Source organism: Dermacentor albipictus, chromosome 1 (assembly GCF_038994185.2).
Source record: "Dermacentor albipictus isolate Rhodes 1998 colony chromosome 1, USDA_Dalb.pri_finalv2, whole genome shotgun sequence".
In the NCBI taxonomy this organism is placed as follows: Eukaryota; Metazoa; Arthropoda; class Arachnida; order Ixodida; family Ixodidae; genus Dermacentor; species Dermacentor albipictus.
Genome location: NC_091821.1, coordinates 506,480,366 through 506,501,731, shown reverse-complemented (window position 1 = coordinate 506,501,731; position 21,366 = coordinate 506,480,366). Strand labels below are relative to the sequence as shown.

General features: G+C 47.1%; 1 protein-coding gene across 3 annotated transcripts in view; it reads left to right on the top strand.

Annotated features, from left to right (window-relative positions):
- LOC135907588 (excitatory amino acid transporter 1-like) overlaps window positions 1-21,366 on the top strand; it is a 273,341-nt gene that overhangs the window by 26,199 nt on the left and 225,776 nt on the right. For all 3 annotated transcript variants that reach the window (XM_065439268.1, XM_065439269.1, XM_065439267.1), the window contains exon 3: window positions 12,581-12,840. In XM_065439268.1, coding sequence (XP_065295340.1) covers window positions 12,581-12,840 — 260 coding nt within the window. The remainder of the gene's footprint in view (window positions 1-12,580; window positions 12,841-21,366) is intronic.

Genomic DNA, 21,366 nt, shown 5'->3' with positions numbered 1-21,366 from the left:
AACAATGTGGAACACATGGTGGGACACACCTCTTCCCCATTAGAAGATAGTAGAGACTGTCAGTGTTGTTGCTAGATTAACTGGTCTTTGTAGGCAACTAGAAGGACAACACAGGTGTCATAAGATTGTTGTTTACGTTGTTGTTGAAGAGGTAAAATAGAAGTTTGATGCAGCTGAAGTGCCAACTGATATTGAGCAGATCAAAAACAACCACCCGAGAAAGCAACACTATTGAAATTTGGGTATCTGTGCCGCCAACTCTGGTAAGGATGGCATAGGACAGAAGTGTGATGAAAATCACACAGACACTGCTGTTCCATCACTGGTCACAGTGAGCAGTGACTTGTAGGGCAAGAGAGTCAACTGAAACGAACATTATGGCAAAGTGTCATGCTCCCATGGGACCACTTTCCATGTTATTTTGCATGATACAGCTCAAACTCCAGAAACGAGACTGCAACTTGTCTGTAAAAAGCTTTCACAAAAAATTATTCACAACACTATTAATAAAGCAGTATCTTCTTTTTTTTGTGGGTTCGAGGTTCCCGGGTGCCCATTAATGCAAAAACTGCTGAAAAAAAGAACATGTGTCGTACTTACACCTTTTTAACAAGTACGAGGTGGACAGCACTTTTCTAGTCATGGATCTTCATCATACTATCATGTTTTTAAATGCCTTTTATAATTATTATTACCAGTTACATCTGAGTGCATTGTATGCATTTAGCAGGTGTAAAATCAGGTCAGTTGGATCAGATGCCTTATCTGCAAGAGAGCCCTATATTCAAGAAATTTGAATTAAAATAGGTACGTTAGAGACGCAGTCTTTCAGCACTTTATTGCGTGTGGTTTAAGCATTGCTCAATACTTTTGTGGATGACAGTTTCAACCGGCACAGCACTGCGCTTTGTCACGATCACGTGTCTTCAAAGTGGTGTTTACCATTTGTGTTGATGTGTTTGTGTATTCATAGAGCAAGTTTTTAATTTATTTTTTCCGTATTCTTGTGCTTGCACTAAGCTTGTATAAGGCAGTTACAAAATGGGCGTCACTATAACGAACTGTTCCGTTCTGCTTACACTTGCAAATAATAGTGTTCAGATGGCCACACTTTTATGTAGGTGCACCGATAGCTTTGGGTATGTTCTCATGTTTGTATAAAGCTTATATAAGCTAGTTACAAAATGTATGTCACTAAGCATTGTGATATTCTTTAAAGAACTGCTTGGTTGGTTTTACACTTGTGAATTAATATTGAGGCGGTGGTATTTCCATGTAGGCGCACTGCTAGCTTTCTGTGTGCTCACGTGTTTGTATTAAGCTTTTACAAGGGAGTTACAGCATGTACGTCACTAAGCGTTGTGATATTTTTAAAGAACTGCTTTGTTGGTTTTACACCTGTGAGTAATAGTACTCGGGTGGCACTAGTCATGTGTAGGTACACAGGGACCATTTGTATACATTATGCTGATGTAAAGCAGTTACAAAGTGTATGTCACTAATCACTGTGATATTTGTTCAAGAATTGCTGTGATGGTTTTACACATGTGAATAATAGTGGTCAGAACACAGTACTTGCGATGTATAGTTGAATTTATACAGTGCCAAGACGTGGGCTGTATACGTACCAAAAGAAATATATGTCATTATATTGTTGTGATTATTACTGTTTGGATTTTATTAAACTCTAATAACATTTTTTATTGTATCTATTCAGGTATGGAAAATTGTCATGCAACCAAACTGAGGACCTGAACTTGTGCATACAAATAAACAGTTAATTTAGGAGTATACTGCTAATATTCTGCGAAACCAGTTTAACAAATCTTGTACTACAATGCTGGAAAAATGACAGAGCTGACAGGGGTGTACAGAAAGAGTTCTGCACTGGCTGAAGGACTGCCCCACACTGGAGTTGGTAATGTTACGTTTATTGGAGTAGAATAGTACGTGCACTTCTATTAAAAATGTGACAGTCAATGCAGAAACATAAGGCAGACGAGCAGATGTTGCACACTTTTTTCAGGGCCCTCCATGCCTACTACTGCATTTCTAGTCTTCCTGTGCTCTTCGTATAAGCCCCTGCTCAGCCAAGGTTTTTACTCCACGACAGTTGTTCTACTGGGTTCGTAGCAATATTGAAGAAAAAATGCAATGGTTTTCAAGAACTTTCGAGGCTCCGACACAGTAACTTCAAGGACATCGTGCGATTTTTTTAGTAGTTTGGACAGGCAATAACTTGTTCAACAACATCGTTAACTTTAATGCAAACAAGAGAATACAAAAGAAATCGCATTTCACTGATTTAAAGCATTTGAAAGACTGCTAATCTGCCTTTCACCGCCCATCACTAAACGCACACAAGGAAGCATTTCAAGAAAGCGCTCAAAGTTTTCCTGCAATAGCACAATTAACCACTTGGACCTGCAGCATTTGCAGTTTTCGAATACTGTTTGGTTTGACAGTGTATGTGATGTCATCTGTTGCGTCAGCTTTTCACCGCGAAATAAGCAAGCCATTTGTAATTTCCTTTTATTGTGTCTGTAGCACTCGATTCACTCATCACGGATTTTCTTTGAATGCCTCAACTGTTGAGCTTCCTGCTTCTGCTCCTCCAAGTACATTTGTTGCCGGTTCCATGTGCCTAAAACTGGTATCTGCAGCTCCTTTGTAATTTCAACTTTAAGGATGTCGCTTTCCTTCTATTACCTCCACAGACAATGCTCTGTGACATGCGAAGAGTGTCACAGAAGGGGAAAAAAAAACGCTTGGCAATGTATGCTAAGTCTAGCCAAGTGTACAAATTTAAGGACTTTCCAGTACTTCTAAAATTTCCAGGGTTTTTAATGCCTTGAATATGGCATTTTAGAAATAAAGGGTTTTCAAGGATCGCTACAAACCCTGGGTTCTAGCACGTAAATAATTTTACAAGCTTATTTTGGCATGGAGTTCGGAAATTCATGCTGTTTAGCTAACGCTGCACTATCTCTGTACATTGAAGCCACGAGAGCGCAACCATTTTGGAGTACAGCAAAATACTGAAAGCTTTTAATACCACTCTTTTTCTATGGAGCTTCGTATTGCCTAGTTAAGTTTACGAATGTGCCTGGTTTTGGTGGGCGTTTCTTCGACATTTTCTGTGAGAAGTAGATGACTAACCCCCGTATTCAGAACTGTATCTTAATGCAAAGCTCATGCTTGACTTTATATAAACGACGCCTGGTGCGAACGTCCGCCAGACGCTCACTGCCTTTCTTTTGGTGCGTCCACGACTTGCGTCATTTAGATCAAGTCAAGCATGGGCTTCAAGTTATGATGCATTTCTGAATATGGGGGTAACGCTATGTTCAGACTACGTTCGTAAGGCGCCGATTTTTCGTAACATACGTAAGCGGAAGCGCAACAAGCGTATGCGTCTAGTTCAGGCTGCGAACGTAAAGGTACCAACGTGCGCAATTCTCGCAAAAATCGTGGGTGAGAGTGTTAAAGGGTGGGCAACATTTACGACTGTTATGTTACGACCGTTGCGACACAGCCAATGACCGATAAGCTTTCGGCTTTCAACAACCGGTGACGACACTTCCGTCCTCCCGTCTGCAGACAGCTCCGGGCGCGGGAAGTGCCATTCCGCCATTCCGTGCGCACGATTGGCTGTGTTCGTGAAAATTTTTGCAGTGCGCCTTGCGAGACTGTTTTCAGTTCATCTGGTTTATCCGCCGAGGAAATCGATGGCCGCAGATGCGTGCTCCAAACTTCGATGAGTGGTCTCATTAGGTTTTCAAGGAAGCGGAACTGCTGGGGCGACATGCGCATGATGTTATGAAACATCGCAGCGTCACCAACTCGGAGCTTGGCGAAAAGGTTGTGAAAATCGCCGTCCACGGCTCTGTCGAGAAATACTTGCCGCACCCAAACCCTTCTGCGTCGCCTTCGTCGTCTTTGGGCGATTGAATACATGACTATAAGTTGGTTTTGAGCGTGAATTTCTTCGATCTCGGCCAGCGCTCGCATGTTGGCAGGAGCCATATTGGACCGCTGGTGACGTCGATTCTGCAGCTCCAAATTTGATTGGCCTGTTGTAAAAGCCGTAATTTAAGCAGCAGTAAATGTGAACAAAGGTGCCGGCTTAACTGCCGTAACGTTTTTTACAGCCGTTACGTTCGATACGCCAAAAGAGCTGTTACGCGCGTTACGACCGTAGTGTGAACATAGCATAAGCGTGCGCAATTCCGGGCAACGCATTGTGTCATTGACACTGAGAGGAAACGGGGAAAACAAAGTTAACGCCCTATGCTCCTAAACTTTCGCATACCTGTGGTGTGCGTGTATCGTGGAAGAAGAAACAGCGCAAACACCAGGACGAAAAAAAGCATCGACCACACCAGCGCTTCGTGGTGTGGTCCATGTTTTTGCGTCGTCCTTGCGTTGCGCTGTTTCTTCTAAAATGCTCAACCAACTAGCCGGCAAGTCCATCCTGTGCATATATATTGAACACACGTATGGATGTAGATGGTCTTCGAAGCTTTCAGAACGAGCACTGGCACAGGATACGAGCAGTGCACGCGTAACAAGTGGACACATTAGTCATTTAAACATGCGTGCCAATGCATGTGACGCGGCTATCGGCATAAGCAGTCTCCAAATGCTCGAATGCATGCTCTTCAAAACGCTAACGATCCGCTGCTAATGCAGGACAACAGCTCACAGCGGACTGAACCGAACTCTAAACTAATGCACTTGAAAAGAACGCCTACACGGCAGCGTGAGGCACGTCAAAATGCCTGGTACTGGCGTCGCAGTTGACCACATACGAATGGAACGGGCCGAAAAAATAAACAGAAATGCTCACCAGTATACGCGCTACTTAAATTCACATACTTGAATGGTTGGCACGATACGTTGTATCCGCGTATTTTCTGAGAACATATAATCCATGGACTGGAAAAGCACTCGATCGTGAGCTGAACGGCACATTTGTTATTTTCCTGGGGTGACGACAATAATAATAATATTTGGGGTTTTACGTGCCAAAACCACTTTCTGATTATGAGGCACACCGTAGTGGAGGACTCCGGAAATTTTGACCCCCTGGGGTTCTTTAACGTGCACCTAAATCTAAGCACACGGGTGTTTTCGCATTTCGCCCCCATCGAAATGCGGCCGCCGTGGCCGGGATTCGATCCCGCGACCTCGTGCTCAGCAGCCCAACACCATAGCCACTGAGCAACCACGGCGGGTGGGGTGACGACAAGCCGCGAATAGTTCTCACGTCGTCGTCTACGTTGTATTCCTTCGTTAGTCGTAGCAAGGAATGGAAATGATGCAAACGCAAACGTATTCCAGTACACCACAGCACAGCACACTGCAGAGAAACTCCACCCACCGCAGCAGATTCCTCAAGTACATTTGTTATATATATAACCTCTAAAAGAACACGACTGAGCGTGGTGGCTCTGTGGTGTAATGGTTAGGATGCATGCTTTGAATTGTATAGATGCGATTGTACGCGGGTTCGAATCCACCTGATGTATAGAGCAATATGGGTCTCCATAAGTATGTGATTCCATCGACTATTGTGTTCTACTTAGACTATGTGTCTCCTGATTGTAAATGTGCGAAGATAATTGCGGATTAAACGTTAATTGGCTTTTTTTTCTCCGCAGCGGCGTTCGGGACGCATACGCATAGGCCGATTCCGAGCAGTCACGCCTCATGGTGGGCAGCAAACAGCCAGGAAAAATGACCTTAAAATCCTGCATAACTTTGCTCACACCTATTCTGAAGGTCGCTTGGAATTGGGTCACTGACTCTGAGGAGCCACCTAGGGAACGGTATATCAGCGACCCTAATTTGATCTGATTTCCTGCCTGCATGCATGGCCAGGACTTCGCTAAGAGGGTATTGGGAAGAGTACTAGCACTCTGTTTGGGGGAGTAGAAGTACTCGGTCTGGTGGAGTGCCATTACCCCTGCGGTGAGAGTATTAGCACTCTACTGAAGAGTACTAGCACTCCCTGTGGGAAGAGTACTGGCAATCCCTTGCGGTGGAGTAACAAAACTCTGTCAACAGGAGTTGACCTACTCTCTCTCAAAGAGGGTCGATCTACTCTCGAAAAGAGAGTGAAATGTGGGGCAAGCCGCTACTCCCTCAATGAGAGTGCCCGGCACTCTCTTTGTTTTTAGAGTGTATACGTGAGTGCAGAAGCGGGAAGTTGTCGTCTGTAGGGCTGCCGATCATAAGCTCTTTGCCATGGTCAAGGGTTGCGTTGCCATGTCGCTGGCACCACCAGGAGCTCGAGACGCCCGCGATATTTGCAAAATTGCACCTCGCGTCACCGTTGTTTGGCGATGGTTCGCTGGTCAGGTAGCGAAGGCACCAATGTGACCGTCACGGTTGCATGGTGAACTGCCACAACAGTGACAAGAACAGCAGGGGCCTGCAGCCGCCTGTCAATTTCTACAATTTCCCCGCGTAAACAATATAAAACGAAACCGCGGGAAGACATGGATAACTGCCATCCGCAGAATCAATTAAGTCCGAATGAGACAGTTTGCCGCTTTCTCTAAGGTTGCTATTATTCGCGGCAGCATTGTTGCTTCGCCTTGTAGCTCAATCATGACAGTTGCTGACAGCGCTGTGTCATCGTTTTATACCTTCCTTTGTCCATGCCTTGTGTTGCGCTGTAACTAACCTTACCGTGACACTTGGCTCGTGACGATGAGAACATCTCTGCAGCTCTACTTCCAGAAATTTTGAGTGAAGGATTGAGCATCGGCTGATTTGTGCGTGCTAGGCACATTGTGCATTCTCGACTTTGTTTCACAGTTCCTGCTTCATCGGTAACATTTCTGCCATATAGCAGGTTGAAAGCAGTTGACAGCATTAACACAGGCATATGATTAGGTAGCCCATTTCCAAAAAAAATGCGGTGTTACTATGTGGCATCTTGAATTCGCGAATTCTGCTGCGAGACGAGGGGCAGCGGTGGTTTGCATCGCTCTGGCTCTCGTTTAACGACGGTGCAACACGGACACTCTCGATAGCGATCAAGCCCGATGCGGATCAAAATTTTCGGTCGCGATTATGAATAGTAGCTGCTGCACGTTGCAGCAATTCAGATCGAGCTGGTTGCGCTCAGTCGGCATTAGGTGCAGATGACAGCCCACCTTCGCTATCTGCTGGATCCGGATCATGCAAAATCGTCATTGAAAGAGCACGTGTAGAAGCATCTGATCCCGGTTGGACTTGACAGCGCTACAGAGTGCCAACCAGCGATACGTGTATAAATTCATCATGGGTTTAGGCACCTCAGAGACGTCGCATTTGTTGTGTCGCGCGAGGTGATGGTAAAATCGTTTCTTTTGGTACTAGCGAGGCAGCTTTCCACGCGACTTAGCTCCGGCTTTTATTTGGTGATTTCATTATACATTTTTTTATTTAAATATTTACTTATTTATTGTATTCTCAATCGCCCGAAGGCGTTACAGGGAGGAGGAGCAACAACAAATGTAAGTATTAGTGGCGGTCTTGAAATTCTTGGAGCTTGAGATGCCAGCGTGGAGACATGGAGGTGGCTCCCGTGTTCCGAGATTCTTGGCATAAATCAGCCAGTGTAAATTTTTGTGCGAAGGGCTACATCAACTTTTTGGGAATTCTCAATGCGAGATAATAAGCACGATGGTTGATGAAGCTATTTCCTGAGTAGGTGATCGAAGTAAAATATTTTATGGAAGAAGCACAGCCGATAGCACTTTCGATGCACAGCGAGGAATAAAAAAATGAATGGGGCTTTACTTGCCGAAACGGCGATCTCATTATAAAGCATGCCATAGTGAAGGGCTCTGGCAATTTGGACCACCTGGGGTTCTTTACCGTGCACATAAATCTAAGTACATGGTTGTTTTCACATTTCATCCTCATCGCAATGCGACCGCCGTGGCCGGGATACGATCCCGCGACCTCATGCTTAGCAGCCCAACACTTTTGCCACTAAGCAACTACGGTGGCTTAGAAAGGTCTCGTATATAGGTCAAGATTTAGCTTGATTGAAGACAGACTAGAATACCGACTATAGTTAGATGGAATAGACCGCGTGCTGCAATTCTGGACGAGCTATAAAAGGGTTGTCAGCTTTTTCCTGTTCAGGATACCAAATTGAGCAGGCATACTCAGCTTCGAGTCTGACCAAGGTCTTCTAAAGTTGTAGTACAGTACAGTAGTAGTGGCGCGTGAGGATTTCCGACGAAAGAATCATAGTATTCTATTAGCGTTGTTAATAATATAGTTTACATGCAAAGTGCACCATAGACTATGGGCTATAATGGCACCGCGATATTTGTTAGAAGTCACTGCGGTTATGGATGGATGGATGGATGGATGGATGGATGGATGGATGGATGGATGGATGGACGGACGGACGGACGGACGGACGGACGGACGGACGGACGGACGGACGGACGGACGGACGGATGGATGGATGGATGGATGGATGGATGGATGGATGGATGGATGGATGGACGGACGGACGGACGGACGGACGGACGGACGGACGGACGGACGGACGGATGGATGGGTGGGTGGGTGGGTGGGTGGATGGATGGATGGATGGATGGATGGATGGATGGAAGTTTAACGCCATCCGGGCTCAGGTCTCCCACGGGGGAACGTCAAGGCCCTGCCTCAACACCGCCTTACGGGCTTGCTGGACTGCCCACGTCTGGATTCCGAGGTCTGAGCTGAGCAGAGCGGTGGCCCACCTCGACGACAGGGTCTCCGGAGCAACTGCTATTCTTCCTATAACTACGTTGCACTCTCAAAGCATGTGTTGGAGTGTTGCTGGTCCTTCCTGGCACAATTTTCACGTGTCGTCCTGATGCTTATCTGGGAAAATACGTTTCAGACGGAATGGATTAGGGAAGGTATTGGTCTGTAGTTGTCTCCAGGCGACGGCCTGCCTCCTGTTGAATTTGGAACTTGGCGGTGGGTATACCCTTCTGGCGTTTAGGTATGCACTGGCTATGTCATTGTATCTGGTGAGCATTTCCCGTTCTGCGCGAGGAGTGTTCGCTATCGTGCGAGAGGAGTTGCCCTGTTCGGCGCGGCGGGTCATGTCCCACGCCGTCCGGTGCGCCGTCTCGTTTAGGTTCGTGAGCACGTCGCCCTCCGTGGTGACGTGCGCGAGGAACCATATGATCCTCGCGCTCGCGGTTTTGGATCTGCCCGCTTTGACCAGAATGTACAGGGCTTCCTTGGAAATTCTACCTTTGGCGTAATTCTTTACTGTCGTTAGCGAGTCGCTCAATACGACTTAGCATTCCTGTTCTGTGAAGGCCAGCGCGATCGCTACTTCCTCCGCTATTTCCAAGTGCTTGGAGTTTGTGTCTATGACTACGGCGGTGTATTTTTGGCTGTGTGTCACTATAATTATATTACGAGGTGTTACATGCCAAAACCACGATATAATTATGAAACACGCCGTAGTGAAGGACTGCGGAATAATCTTGACCACCTGGGGTTCTTTAACGTACACCTAAATATAAACAATGGTATGTTGTCAACAGTTTAATCAGCAGGATTAGTTAAGTAAGGCTGTTGGAAAATACAGATGATTTACACTTAATAACATTAAGTTTCATCAGCCAATGGAAACAGCAGCAGGAAATAATATCAAGCTCAGTCTGTAATGCAGTAAGGTAACAAGGGTTAAAATTTATGGGGTACATTACAAGTTCACCAAATTTGACAGAAGAAACGTGTGTAGGAAGATCGTTGATGTATATAAAAAAAGTAGCAGTCCTAACGCCGACCACTGAGGGACCCCTGGGGTTGCTGATGCGAAAGAAGAATCATGACCATGGCTGAAACATATTGAAAATTGTTAGGAAGAAAACACGTACTCCAACCTAAGCCATTGGCATAGAGTTTCAGCCTATCAAGATTAAGAAAAAAGTAGCAGATGTGCGACTGAATAAAACGCCTGAGCCAAATTTAAAAAAAAATTGACAAGACCATGATCAAGAGCATGAATTAAGTATTTTATAAATAACAAAGTTGTGTGTGAGAAAAAAAAAGATTTTCTAAAAGTGCTGACAACTGGAGAAAGATAAGTTAGAGAAAAAAAAAACCACATGTGAATGGATGACGTGTTACATGAGCTCGCAGTGTGTACACATCAATTATGTCCTTCTGCAGTTTATTGGAGATTGGGAAACACCTGATCTGTGCAAACAAACCACTCCCCCCCTCCCCCTTTCAATCACTTGGTATGGCACAACTTTGAAAAGAGCGCGCAAAAATCTCGCAAAGAATCAATGATGAATACACCGATGTACCTTTCAAAATCTTAGAATTAATACCGTCAGGACCAGCACAGCTAAATACCTTTAGGTTTTCAAATAAACAAGAAATATAAGTTGAGTCATGCAGAATATGGTGCATAGAAAAACAACTTGAGTCAGAATAAGCACGGTATACAGTATCATGCTAAAAAACGAGATAAATGCATCACTAGTACATCACAAGAATCCTTGTTATTTACAGGAACGCCACGCGTATCACAAAGCTCAAACTTTTGTTGTTGCTACAGAGTGCTGAACAATATTTTCGAGGATTGCCACGTAGAAGTGTTGGTAGTGCATTACGACAAAAGTCAACTTTAGCGCGTGTGGCAGCCAGCTTATACTTTTCATCAGCGTTGTCGTAAGCAGCCTGGCACCAGGAATTTGTTGATTTTTTTGTCCACCGAAGTAACATTTCTCTTCTATTTAGTAATCATTTAAGTTCTACGTTAAACCAAGGTTCCCGAGATTTAGTTGTGTGCGCTTTTGTGCAATATAACGGTCCATTAGGTATGTTATTTAATATTAAAACAAAGCCCAGTTCGCCTCCACCGCGCAAGTGCGCAATATCGGTAGATATCCACTACTTAACGATGATAATTCACAATTAACAGCAGCGACGTCAGCATTTTAAGAATAACGAATAATTTTAGATGATTTGACAGTAGGGGTGCAAGCGCGTATCTCAAAAAGTAGAATGCAGTAATCTCTGACACCAGGAAAATGTCGAGAACTGGGAACGGGGGGAGGGGTTGTGGTTAAAATAAGGTCCAGAATGGTGGCACAATGACTGCAACTTTGTGTGTGTTTAGTGACAAATTGCGTGAGGCTAGACTGACTATTGAATGCGAGGGCCTCAGAGCCACCCTTTATACCTGTAGGTTGGGTTTTCCAGTCAATACCCAGAAAGTTAAAATCACTCACTAAATTTAAGGGCACGCAGGAAACTGTTGAGTAAAGTAGCTTAAAATGTCAGAAAGTTCATTGCAAAATGTGTCAGTAGAACTATTGTGATCGGTAGCAGGCACTAACGATAAAGTCCTTGGTGAACAGTTAGCCCCCCTCCCCCCCCCCCCCCCGAGCACATACACCCTTAAAGAAGTTTACGCCTTTTGGGGCTTATCTTGTCCCACAACAGTAATCGTCATCTGCCTTGTGTTTCCTTATCCTGTTTTGTTAGCCTCTTAGCCAATCCAGAAAGTTGCACAATGTCGCATATGGTTAACACAGCAACAGCTGTCATCAGAAAAAAAATTGCGATACAGGTGAAATCTTCAGAAACAGGTGGTAACAAAAGCTTTGTCGTCTAACACAGCCTTCGGAGGCGCTAGTTTCCATGAGTGAAGAATGGGAGAAACTGAGACGCTCTCGCTTGGATGAGCAAGTTTTTACTATGCAACTGAACGCATGCTGAGGACCGAACGATTATTTGGAAGACGCTTAAGCTCCGCCTTTAAGAGTGGAACGCAATAGCATTAAACAATCCCTGACTTCTTCTCACGCTTCCCGGTAACTTAAGCTTGTGCAACCGTAATGTTTACCGCCAAAACCTGGCGGGGAACGCCATGCACGAAAGCAAGCTTTCTGCTAGAAACGCAGCCTCTTGCGTGGGCCGATTCCGGAGGTCGTGCACAGCGGCGCAAGAAAAAAAAGAAAACGTAATTTTCAGGTTTCTGTTATTGTTTCCCACTTTTATGATTTCGCTCTGAGTAAACTTACCATGAAAGGCATGCGCTGTCGGTGTTTTGTTTTATGACATTTTTTTAAGGGCTGTTATACTCAAAATTCCGATGATTAACTTTGTCAGGGATGTATAACAAGGTATTATCAACGTTAGTGATAGAATGATGTGACAATATGACCCGTGTATACTTTATGTCATATAACAAGGCGTATCATATACATATACCTAAATTTATACGAGAATTTTCGCACTCACGGGGCCGCTGTGCCGGACTCCCCTTCCGATACCGGATTTTCTGCGACACGGTACCTATACCGCTGTCGCGTTAAAACTGGCTCATGCACAAGCCCTAGTTGTTTGAACGCGCGCTAGTTCGCGATGGCACAACATAAGCCTGCACACCATCGTAGCCTTATAGTCAGAGCGTGCGGAGCCCGAGGTTCAGAGCCACCGTCCGACACGAATTAGTTCACGCGAGGCAGAGAATCCTTTGCGATAAATGTTTATCGCAGCGGCAGTTTTTCCTCTGGTGCCTAACACAGCGCATATGCTGACGCAGGCGATGAACATGTTGGCGCCTTTCATGGAGGTGTGCTCGGTGGCCGTAGCCGTCGCCAGGCTCGGACCTTCGCTAGTGGCCAAGGCCCTCAGCTGGAGCGCGCTGTTCTTGCTGACAACGCAGTGCACCGCGCACGTGTCCTCATTTGCTCTCACTTCCGCTCTGCAGCCTGGACAGCAGGCACGACCGCTGCTCGTCAAGCTGCCCGTCAAGCCAACCTCCACGGACGTAGTGTACGATGCCCTACTGGTCTTTCTCAGGTACCTATATGTTACGTTCTGACGCTTTAGACAGATTTTGACAGAACTGGGTAACTTCTTCGCACACGGGACAAGCTAAACAAGCCCATGCGCAATGAAAAGCCCATAATTGCTAACCTAACATTTGGTTATCCGAGCGTCGCACTTGGGAATGCAGCACTATTTCCTCATTGCGAAAAGCCCGTGCGGGCAAGGGCGAGTGAAGGAAATAGGACGAGCACAATTACTACCAACTAACTTTTCTTATTTCAAATGAACATACGATATACCAAGACCTAAATGTGTGTACATGTCAAGTGACAGCTTGTCAGGTCGTGCGCAAGGCAAGATTACCACCCCTTAATTTACCTGCGTTTGCAATTGTCTGGTCTGAAGAAATCTACTTTACAATGGGGCAAACTCACAGAAACTTCTTTGCTAACAAATGTGTCCTTGTCTCCTATGTGAAAAGCATCCACAATTTCGCACGCTAGTTGATGCGCTTGTTTATATAGATAATCCTGGAATGCCGTCAGTGTCGTATATTGTTGAGTCTCTGCGAGGCTTCACCCACCCGGTATGATGTCTGGAATACAAGTTCAAACCGTTCAAGCACCGCTTGACATTTGTTTGTGACATGGTGGAGAACGGTTGGAGTGGAGTTCAGCGTTGTTTGTGCGGTCGGCTGCATGTAAGGATCACGCGGAGTCGACAGAAAAAACGCGTGATTCGACACCAAGGCGGCGGCGGAGAGTTATAGCCATCCGGGGTGGGGGAGCCGCGGTTTACGAAGAGCGCCTAAGCGAGTAGACTGTGAATCGGGGCTTCCGCCGGTCGATTCGCAGAAGCAGCGCCGTAGCTTTGAAGGCGACCCCTCGCCGCTGAACCGCACCATGCCGAGACATTCCGCAAACGGACCAGATGCCCCAACGGGGCGTGGAAGTGTTTCTGCGGTGGAGTGTGCCTTGCTTGTTTGTGAGACAAGAGACTCGTTGCACTGCAGAGGATGTGTGGTAATGGCCTTGACGTATTGGAACTCCGGATAGTGTCACCCTGGAGCCCCGTTGTGTGCACACTGCGCGCACCGCAGTGTGATTGGACAAACGATGGGGCGAGGAGGGTCTTGAGAATGCGTTTATGTACGTGCAGGGCCGTTGGAAGGGGATTCGGTGGAGATTCGGCTAAGAGAAGGAAGACGAAAATTCTAACCTTGGTCTCGTAGTTTCAAGTCCTTGTAAATACTTTCCATTCTATCGCTTGTGTATTCTATCTTAATAAACAGTTAACCCCTTTGCGATCAGCGTCACTGGCTTGCCTACTGTAATGTGACTCCATCCATAACATCTTCAAGTTTCCTTCACTGACATCGAGGCGAACATCAACTGTTGGCGAAAGGAAGCACCGAGACTGGAATTCGCATTTCGTCGTCGTCGTCAGCAGCAGCAGCAGCGGCGGTGGTGGTGGCGGCGGCAGCAGCAGCAGCGGCGGCAGCGGCAGCGGCAGCGCCCCATTTTTATTTCCACTGCAAGACGAAGGCCTCTCTTAACTATCTCCAATTATCTGTTTTGCGTTATCCGATTCCAAGCTGTGCTTGCAAATTTTCTAATTTCATCACGTCACCGTATTCTTTGCCGTCCTCGACTGCGCTTCTCTTCCCTTCACCCCCATTCGGAGCAAGAGAAACAACTTTATTGAAATAATGATTGTGCTTGGTTATTGCTGGTGGAGCTCCTCTTCCAGGGCCCCACTTGCTAATTCAGCTGGCCGAGCCTGATTGCGGGTTGCCGATTGTCTTCCGAAGTCCCATTTGGACACCAATTGCAGAGTGTATCCTTAAGGAGAGGCGAGATGGCATCTGCCGGACGCTGCGTGCACTGGTAAGTTATGTGTTCGAGTGTCGGGGTGGAGTCGCACCATGGACATCGGTCACCGAATTTGTCGGGAAAAATTTCGTGGTGTCTGTGTAATTGTGGTTAGGTGTTTGTCTGTATTCGGCGCCGGCCTGTGGAACTGTTCAGCTTGGGGTGAGGTGGAGTTCTGGTTTGTCTTCCCAGTCGCTTTGTTTAAAGTACGTGTCTAGGTGGGCTGCCGCGTGTTGCAGAGGCATCCGTTCGAGCCGTATGTATCGCGGCGTGGCGTGCTAGAGCGCAAGCTTTACTACCTTGTCGAGCCGAGTTTCACCGTCGCCGCGAATTTGACCTTCACTTGACCACAGTTGGGCCGTAGCCTTGTCGACGCATCACGTGACTAGCCGCGCCAAGCTCCGGCACCGCGTGCGCTAGACCGCCACCGGACTGGGGCATGCGCTCTCCGCAGCTGGGTCGCCGCCTTACCATCGCCGCCTTACCAGCTGGGTCGCCGCGCGCATGGCCAAGAGTAGCGCCGCGCTCGCCTAGTCAGTGCAACCACAGAGAAAGAAATAAACAAGAGAGGGCACTCGGTGAAAACTGGCAATAGGAAACACGTCACGCTAGTATTAACGCACGCCGTCTGCTGCCGCGAGCATCGAAAAAAAGAGAATGTGAAATGAGGTTAGAAATTGTTTCATTTTTTTTTTAATTCTTTCCCAGCAAAAGCAAAAATATCTGCGTATAAATTAAAATTAACTTCGCGGCTTTTTTACGTTGCCTAGGGACTGGCAAATCGGCGAATAACGATCCAGGTGCAGTCATTCGTCAGACACACCGGCGAAGCCAGCGAGACCGGCCGCGCATACGAGCGTTGGCCTGTTCGGTCATTCATGTGCCTGTTTCTCTATTTTTGGATTCAGCCTGGTTTGGTGGGCTCCCGGCGAATTCTTGCGTTACTTCTGGACTTTGACATGGCACCACTGCACTATTGGACTACGGCGACGTCAGAAATGTTGTTCGGCAGCCTGCGAAGCATTTCAAGCGATTCGGCTTACGGCAGGCCACCTATAGGCTAGACTTGTGACTCAGTTAACGGAAAATAGCGCGGGGGTCATGGCGCAGTTAATTTTAATTAATCACTCGTACTGGGAGATATTTCCGACGCTTTCTATCAGCCCCAATATTATTGTAACTCATTTCAGTAGTTTTTGGGCAAGCTAGTCGCACAGAGTGCTGTGACGCAGTTTCGCGTGTACTGAATCTTACTGCGACAAGTTTTGGCGCTTTCTGTGAGCATCAACATTATTGCAACTAATTTCGTTACTTCTTGGGTGTACCTTTCGAACGCATTGGGTGCAGCTGGCGCTGTGACGCGGTTAGCGAAAAGCAGCTCGGCCGTGGTGCGAGTTAAGTTTCGCGCCTTGATGCACTGACAAGTGCATGGTGCTTTCTCTGACGCCCAACATTGATGAAAGCTATTTTCGGTACTTTTTTTGTTACTTACGACGCACGCTCGCTGCGCCTGTCGTGACGCAGTGAAAAGCAGCTCGGCCATGCTGACCGTTAGTTTGGCGCGTACTGAATCCTACTGCGATAACTTTGTGACAATGTTTATGGCCCCGCAACAATTTAAGCCTTCTTTCGGTACTCACACTTGTCGAAAACGCGACGAGTAATTGTCAAGAGATAAAAGAGATAACACTGTAGTGTGGTGCTTGCGCCGGCAGAAAGCACAAGAGATAACGCCAAGGAGCTCAAACGCCAGAAACTAGTAACTCGAAAATTGTCTGCTGAACGGCACGCACGCATTTGTGTTGAGTGTGAGTGGAAGGAATTCTGCGAGCGTCCAGCATGGTCTGGTTGAGAGCCTGTGTTGTGGCCACCTCTTTGTATTCGTAGCGTAGTATCGCGTTGGTTGTAGCCAAGTTCGCAAAACACGCAGTAGCCCGTGTACTCGTTCTGTTAAAGTGCAGGAAATAAGGCCCGGTAAGAGGGGAATACTTGTAAGCCCGATGTTTTCGTGGTATGTACGGTATTGTTTGGGACGAGTCGGGTATTTTCTACGCCGTGTGCGTAAAAGTGTTTGTAATGCTGCCCATTCGTCACTTTCGCGCGCTTTGCCTCTACACGCATTATTCTTACATGTTAACACCAAAATGACACTTGCTCGTAATAAAGTTTTTCAGCTGACGTCGTCTGGTGGAACTTTTGACTGGAACTACAGCTGCTTACCTGGTGCCACAACGTTGGATGAATGCACAAAAAGCCCGCAGCGAGCATTCATAAAGGGTAAAATAAAGATTTCGTCATTTCACAAGGCGTCTGGCGTCTTTGTGAAATTGCATGGGGCACATATTCGATGGAGATCGTTCGCAATCAATTTTACTTAACAATAAAACGATTTTGCACGAAAACAGCGCGCGGTTGAGCTGTAGAAGCAAAAAAAAAAAAACAGCAGCGGAATCGGCCTAGTGCGTACCAGCTAGTATTCAAAACGCGCGCGCACAAAACCGAAACCGGAAGTGTGGTTGAGGTATTAACACCGACGGCTGGGTGCGCTGCAGCCAATCCGCCTCTTTCATTTTTCTGTGCTGCCCTCTGCCGCACGCCGCTGAAAACGTTTTGGAAGGGTCCCGGGGCTTTCGCCGGTTGAGTTGTGTACCTGCGCCCACGTTGAGTGCGCGTCGGTTGTGCGTTTCGTGGATCGCGAATCATTATTAATGGCTCCTTCAGGACAGCATGTCGTTCCTGAAGCCATTTAGCACTCAATGACTACTGGGTGAACAGGCCTACCTGAGTGCGCTATTCTGCAAACAGTGCGGCCGATAAAGGCACGCTGAGATCCGTTTGGCGGCACGGCTGCCTTGGCATTTGTCACTGATTTCTGCACTTGGACATCACTTTTTGTATTCTTTTTACGCATTATTTAGACGTTTCGCATATTCAAAAAGTCTTCGAGTGCAGCCTTCTGCGTCGGATTTATTAAAGCGATGCACTTGTTTACATCGTCATCTACAGCCGCAGGTCATTGTTATCGTCAAATATTGTGGAAAAGGTCCATCGCTGATATGAAATAGTGTGAAAATGTAGCAAAACATGCATATATGCGACTATGTGCCATGTTGTTACACCCTGAGACGAGTCAATATGAGAGGCGGATTTGGCCGCTCGGCTCTATAGGAGTGTCCACTGTTGCATTTCTTTCTCTATGGTGCAACCTTGGCCATGGATGAGAGCGAGGCCGGGCCGTCTTTGAGCGTCGGAGCAGAAGGCTTTGAGCCGTCGTCGCCAAGTGGCGTCTGACCACCACGCGGATACATCCCGGGGCTTCACTGGAGAGGGTCCGGAATGCAACCGGCGTCGAGATCAATGTAGCGACCACGTTCGTGCCATTTGGGCATAGAGAAAGGAATACAACAAGAGCGGACACCCCCATAGAGCCCAGCGGCCGAATTCGCTGCAGCGCATCAAGCCGTCGGCGTTAATACTTCAACCAGACTTGCGGTTTCGGTATTGAGCGCGCACGTTTTCAATACTAGCTGGTACGCGTCACGCCGGCTCCACTGCTTTTTCTTTTTTTGCTTCTACATCTCAACCGCGCGAGCTCTTCTGGCGAAATCGCTTTGTTAAGTAAAATTCATTGCGAACGATCTTCACAAGGCTCCATCGAATATGTGCCACGAGCAATTTGATAAAGACGCAAGACGCCTTGTGAAATAAGGAAATGTTTATTTTATTCTTTATAAATGCTCGTGGCGGGCTTTTTGTGCATTCATCCGACGTTGTGGCACCCGGTAAGCAGCAGTTGTTTCCGTAGGAAGCTCCACCAGACGGCGTCAGCTGAAAAAAATAAATTACAAGCAAGTGTTATTTTGGTAGTAACATGTAAGAATACGTGTAGAGGCGAACCGTGTGAAAGTGGTGAACGGGTGGCATTGCAAACAAAAGCAGTTCTTATTTACACACATGGCGTAGAAAATAGACGACTCATCCGAAACAATGCCGTGCATACCACAAAAGCATTGCAAGCATTCCCCTCTTCCCGGGACTTAGTGGCTGCACTTTAATAGCACGAATACACGGGCTACGGCACGTTTCGCGAACTTGGCTACAGCCGACGCGATACAATACACAGAGGTGACCACAACACAGGCTCTCAACCAGACCATGCTGGACGATCGCAGAATTCCTTCTACTCGCACTCAAGACAAATGCGTGCGTGCCGTTCAGAAGACAGAATTTTCAAGTTACTAGTTCGTGGCGTTTGAGCTCCTTGGCGTTATCTCTTGTGCGTTCTGCCGGCGCAACACACTCCCGTGTTACCACTCTTGAAAATTGCTCGTCGCATTTTCGACAAGCGTGAATACCGAAAGAAGGCTGAAATTGTTGCGGGGACATTAATATTGCCACAAATTTGTCGCAGTAAGATTCAGTACGCGCCAAACTAACTTTGTCACCATGGCCGAGCTGCTTTTCACTGCGTCACGACAGGCACGGCGAGCGTGCCTCGTAAGTATAAAAGAAAAGTACCGAAAATAATTTTCAGCAATTTTGGGCGTCAGAGAAAGCGCCATGAACTTGTCAGTGCATTAAAGCGCGAAACTGCACACCACGGCCGAGCTGCTTTTCGCTAACCGCGTCACAGCGCCAGGGGCACCCACTGCACTCGAAATGTACCCCAAAAAAGTAATGAAATTAGTTACAGTAATAATAATGAAATTAGTTACAGCAATGTTGGCAGTCAGAGCAAGCGCCAAAACGTCTCGCAGTAAAATTCAGTACACGCAAAACTGCGTCACAGCACCCTGTGCGACTAGCGTGCCCAAAAAATACCGAAATGAGTAAAAATAATATTGGGGTTCATAAAAAGCGTCGCAAACATCTCCCAGTACGATTCATTCATCCAAATTAACTGCGCCACGACGGCCACGCTGTTTTTCGTTAAAGGGACCCTGAAACGATTTTGGCGATTTTTTACAAACGTACTGAGTCGTTAGAGTAGGTTCTTCTGATCATTAATTGATGCATCTAAGTGCTATGCGAAAGCGTGTAATTTATTATAAGGTTTTAAAAATACACATCGCTGCCGATTGCAGTGCACTGCTCGGCGGAATTTTAAGCCGCCCCTACCCATAGGATGCAAATAACCCATATTACGTCACATGGGCGAGCTATCTGATTGGCTGACCAGGGCGCGTGGTCGATAATTTTTCTAACTTTATGGTGAACAAATGATGCTCGTAATAGTTGGAATGTTAGTTACTTTGTTTTTGTAAAAAGAAAATAACTTAAAGAGAATACACAAGAATAGTTTTTTAGTACACTTCAGCACTTCTGGCACACAGCAACTGTCGTCTGCTTGTGTTACAACGTACTCCATTTTGACGAGAGCTCCGCGGTCAGAGTCGGTCTCAGTCTTTTCGCGAGCACTATGATTCGACTTTGTTGCCTAGTGGACTGCAAACCTAGCGACCTGCAAACCGCGAGTCCAGTATTAGGGCAAACGGAAGCGCAAGGGGACAGGGTCTGGCCGCTTGACTGTGCCGGGATGAGCCACGAGATGAGCAGAAGGGCAAATGTGAACGGTCTGCACGGTGCAGCCACCTGGTGGTACAGAGCTCAACCATACACAGTAGCAGCAACGAAGTGTATTCTTTGCAGCTGGTGTGTATTTTTCGCAGGAGTGTAATCATCAACACGTTGATTTATAAATGTTTAAAATGCTTTACACTTGGTTAGAGCAATATTAGCACTTTGTTTGACTGGTTAAGCGCTGCGCCAGCAAGTGTCTGGACCGTGCAGACCGATCAGGCTGCTCACGTACGTCTACGCTAAAGTTCATCAGCTTGAGTTTATTCCTCCAGTGATTTGCCGAAATGACCAGCTTGCCTGTTTTTAGCGGAGTACCGGACACGTTCGGCGCTACGACAGAATGCTCGCAACGTACGCTGCTTCGATAGCTCTCGGTCGACGGCCAAGCGGCTAGCGGAGAGGTCTCGCGCGGGAGGGGGCGTGCTCCTAAACTACCGGAAGTGAGCGATGTGACGTCGCATCGTGACGCTGAACGTGTGAAGGCGGAGCTTAGCGCCGCTCGCTCGGCGAGCGAGTTGAGGAGGAAAAGCATAGCTAGGGAGGAGGGTAACTTCTAATCGCTTGCAGCTCCATTAATACGTAACGCTTCACTTAAATTGTGGTGCGAATGTTCTACTTAAGCTGTACCCTACGCGCCTACAAAATTTGTCCGAACCGTTTCAGGGGCCCTTTAACTGCGCCACCAGTCTAGCCTATAGGTGCCGGGCAGTAACCCTTGTTGCAGCTGGGTCGCAAGCCCCAAGGGTAGCGTTGGCCTGGCGGCCTGTCGCACAACTGGAAGCATCCGAAGGTCCTGGCAAAGCATGAGTCGACTGCTAACAGAACAACTTGTTTATTCTAGCATCGCAAAAGAGCGGCCGGTCAGGTCAACCGAAGTAGAGAGGCGGGAGAGAACGTTACTCGGCAGTAGAAATCGGAGCCTCTCTCTTGGCGTCCGGGGGCAGCTGCTTTTATACTCTCGGAGTTGAGGGCAAGCAGGAACGTCTCGGCATGAGGCCACGCGACGGCGGCGCTCGGGCATGTCGAGACTAGAAGGTGACGCATCAGCTGGGCCGGCGCCGGTCAGACCTCCTCGCTTCACACTTGCGGAGCTCCTCTCCCCGGC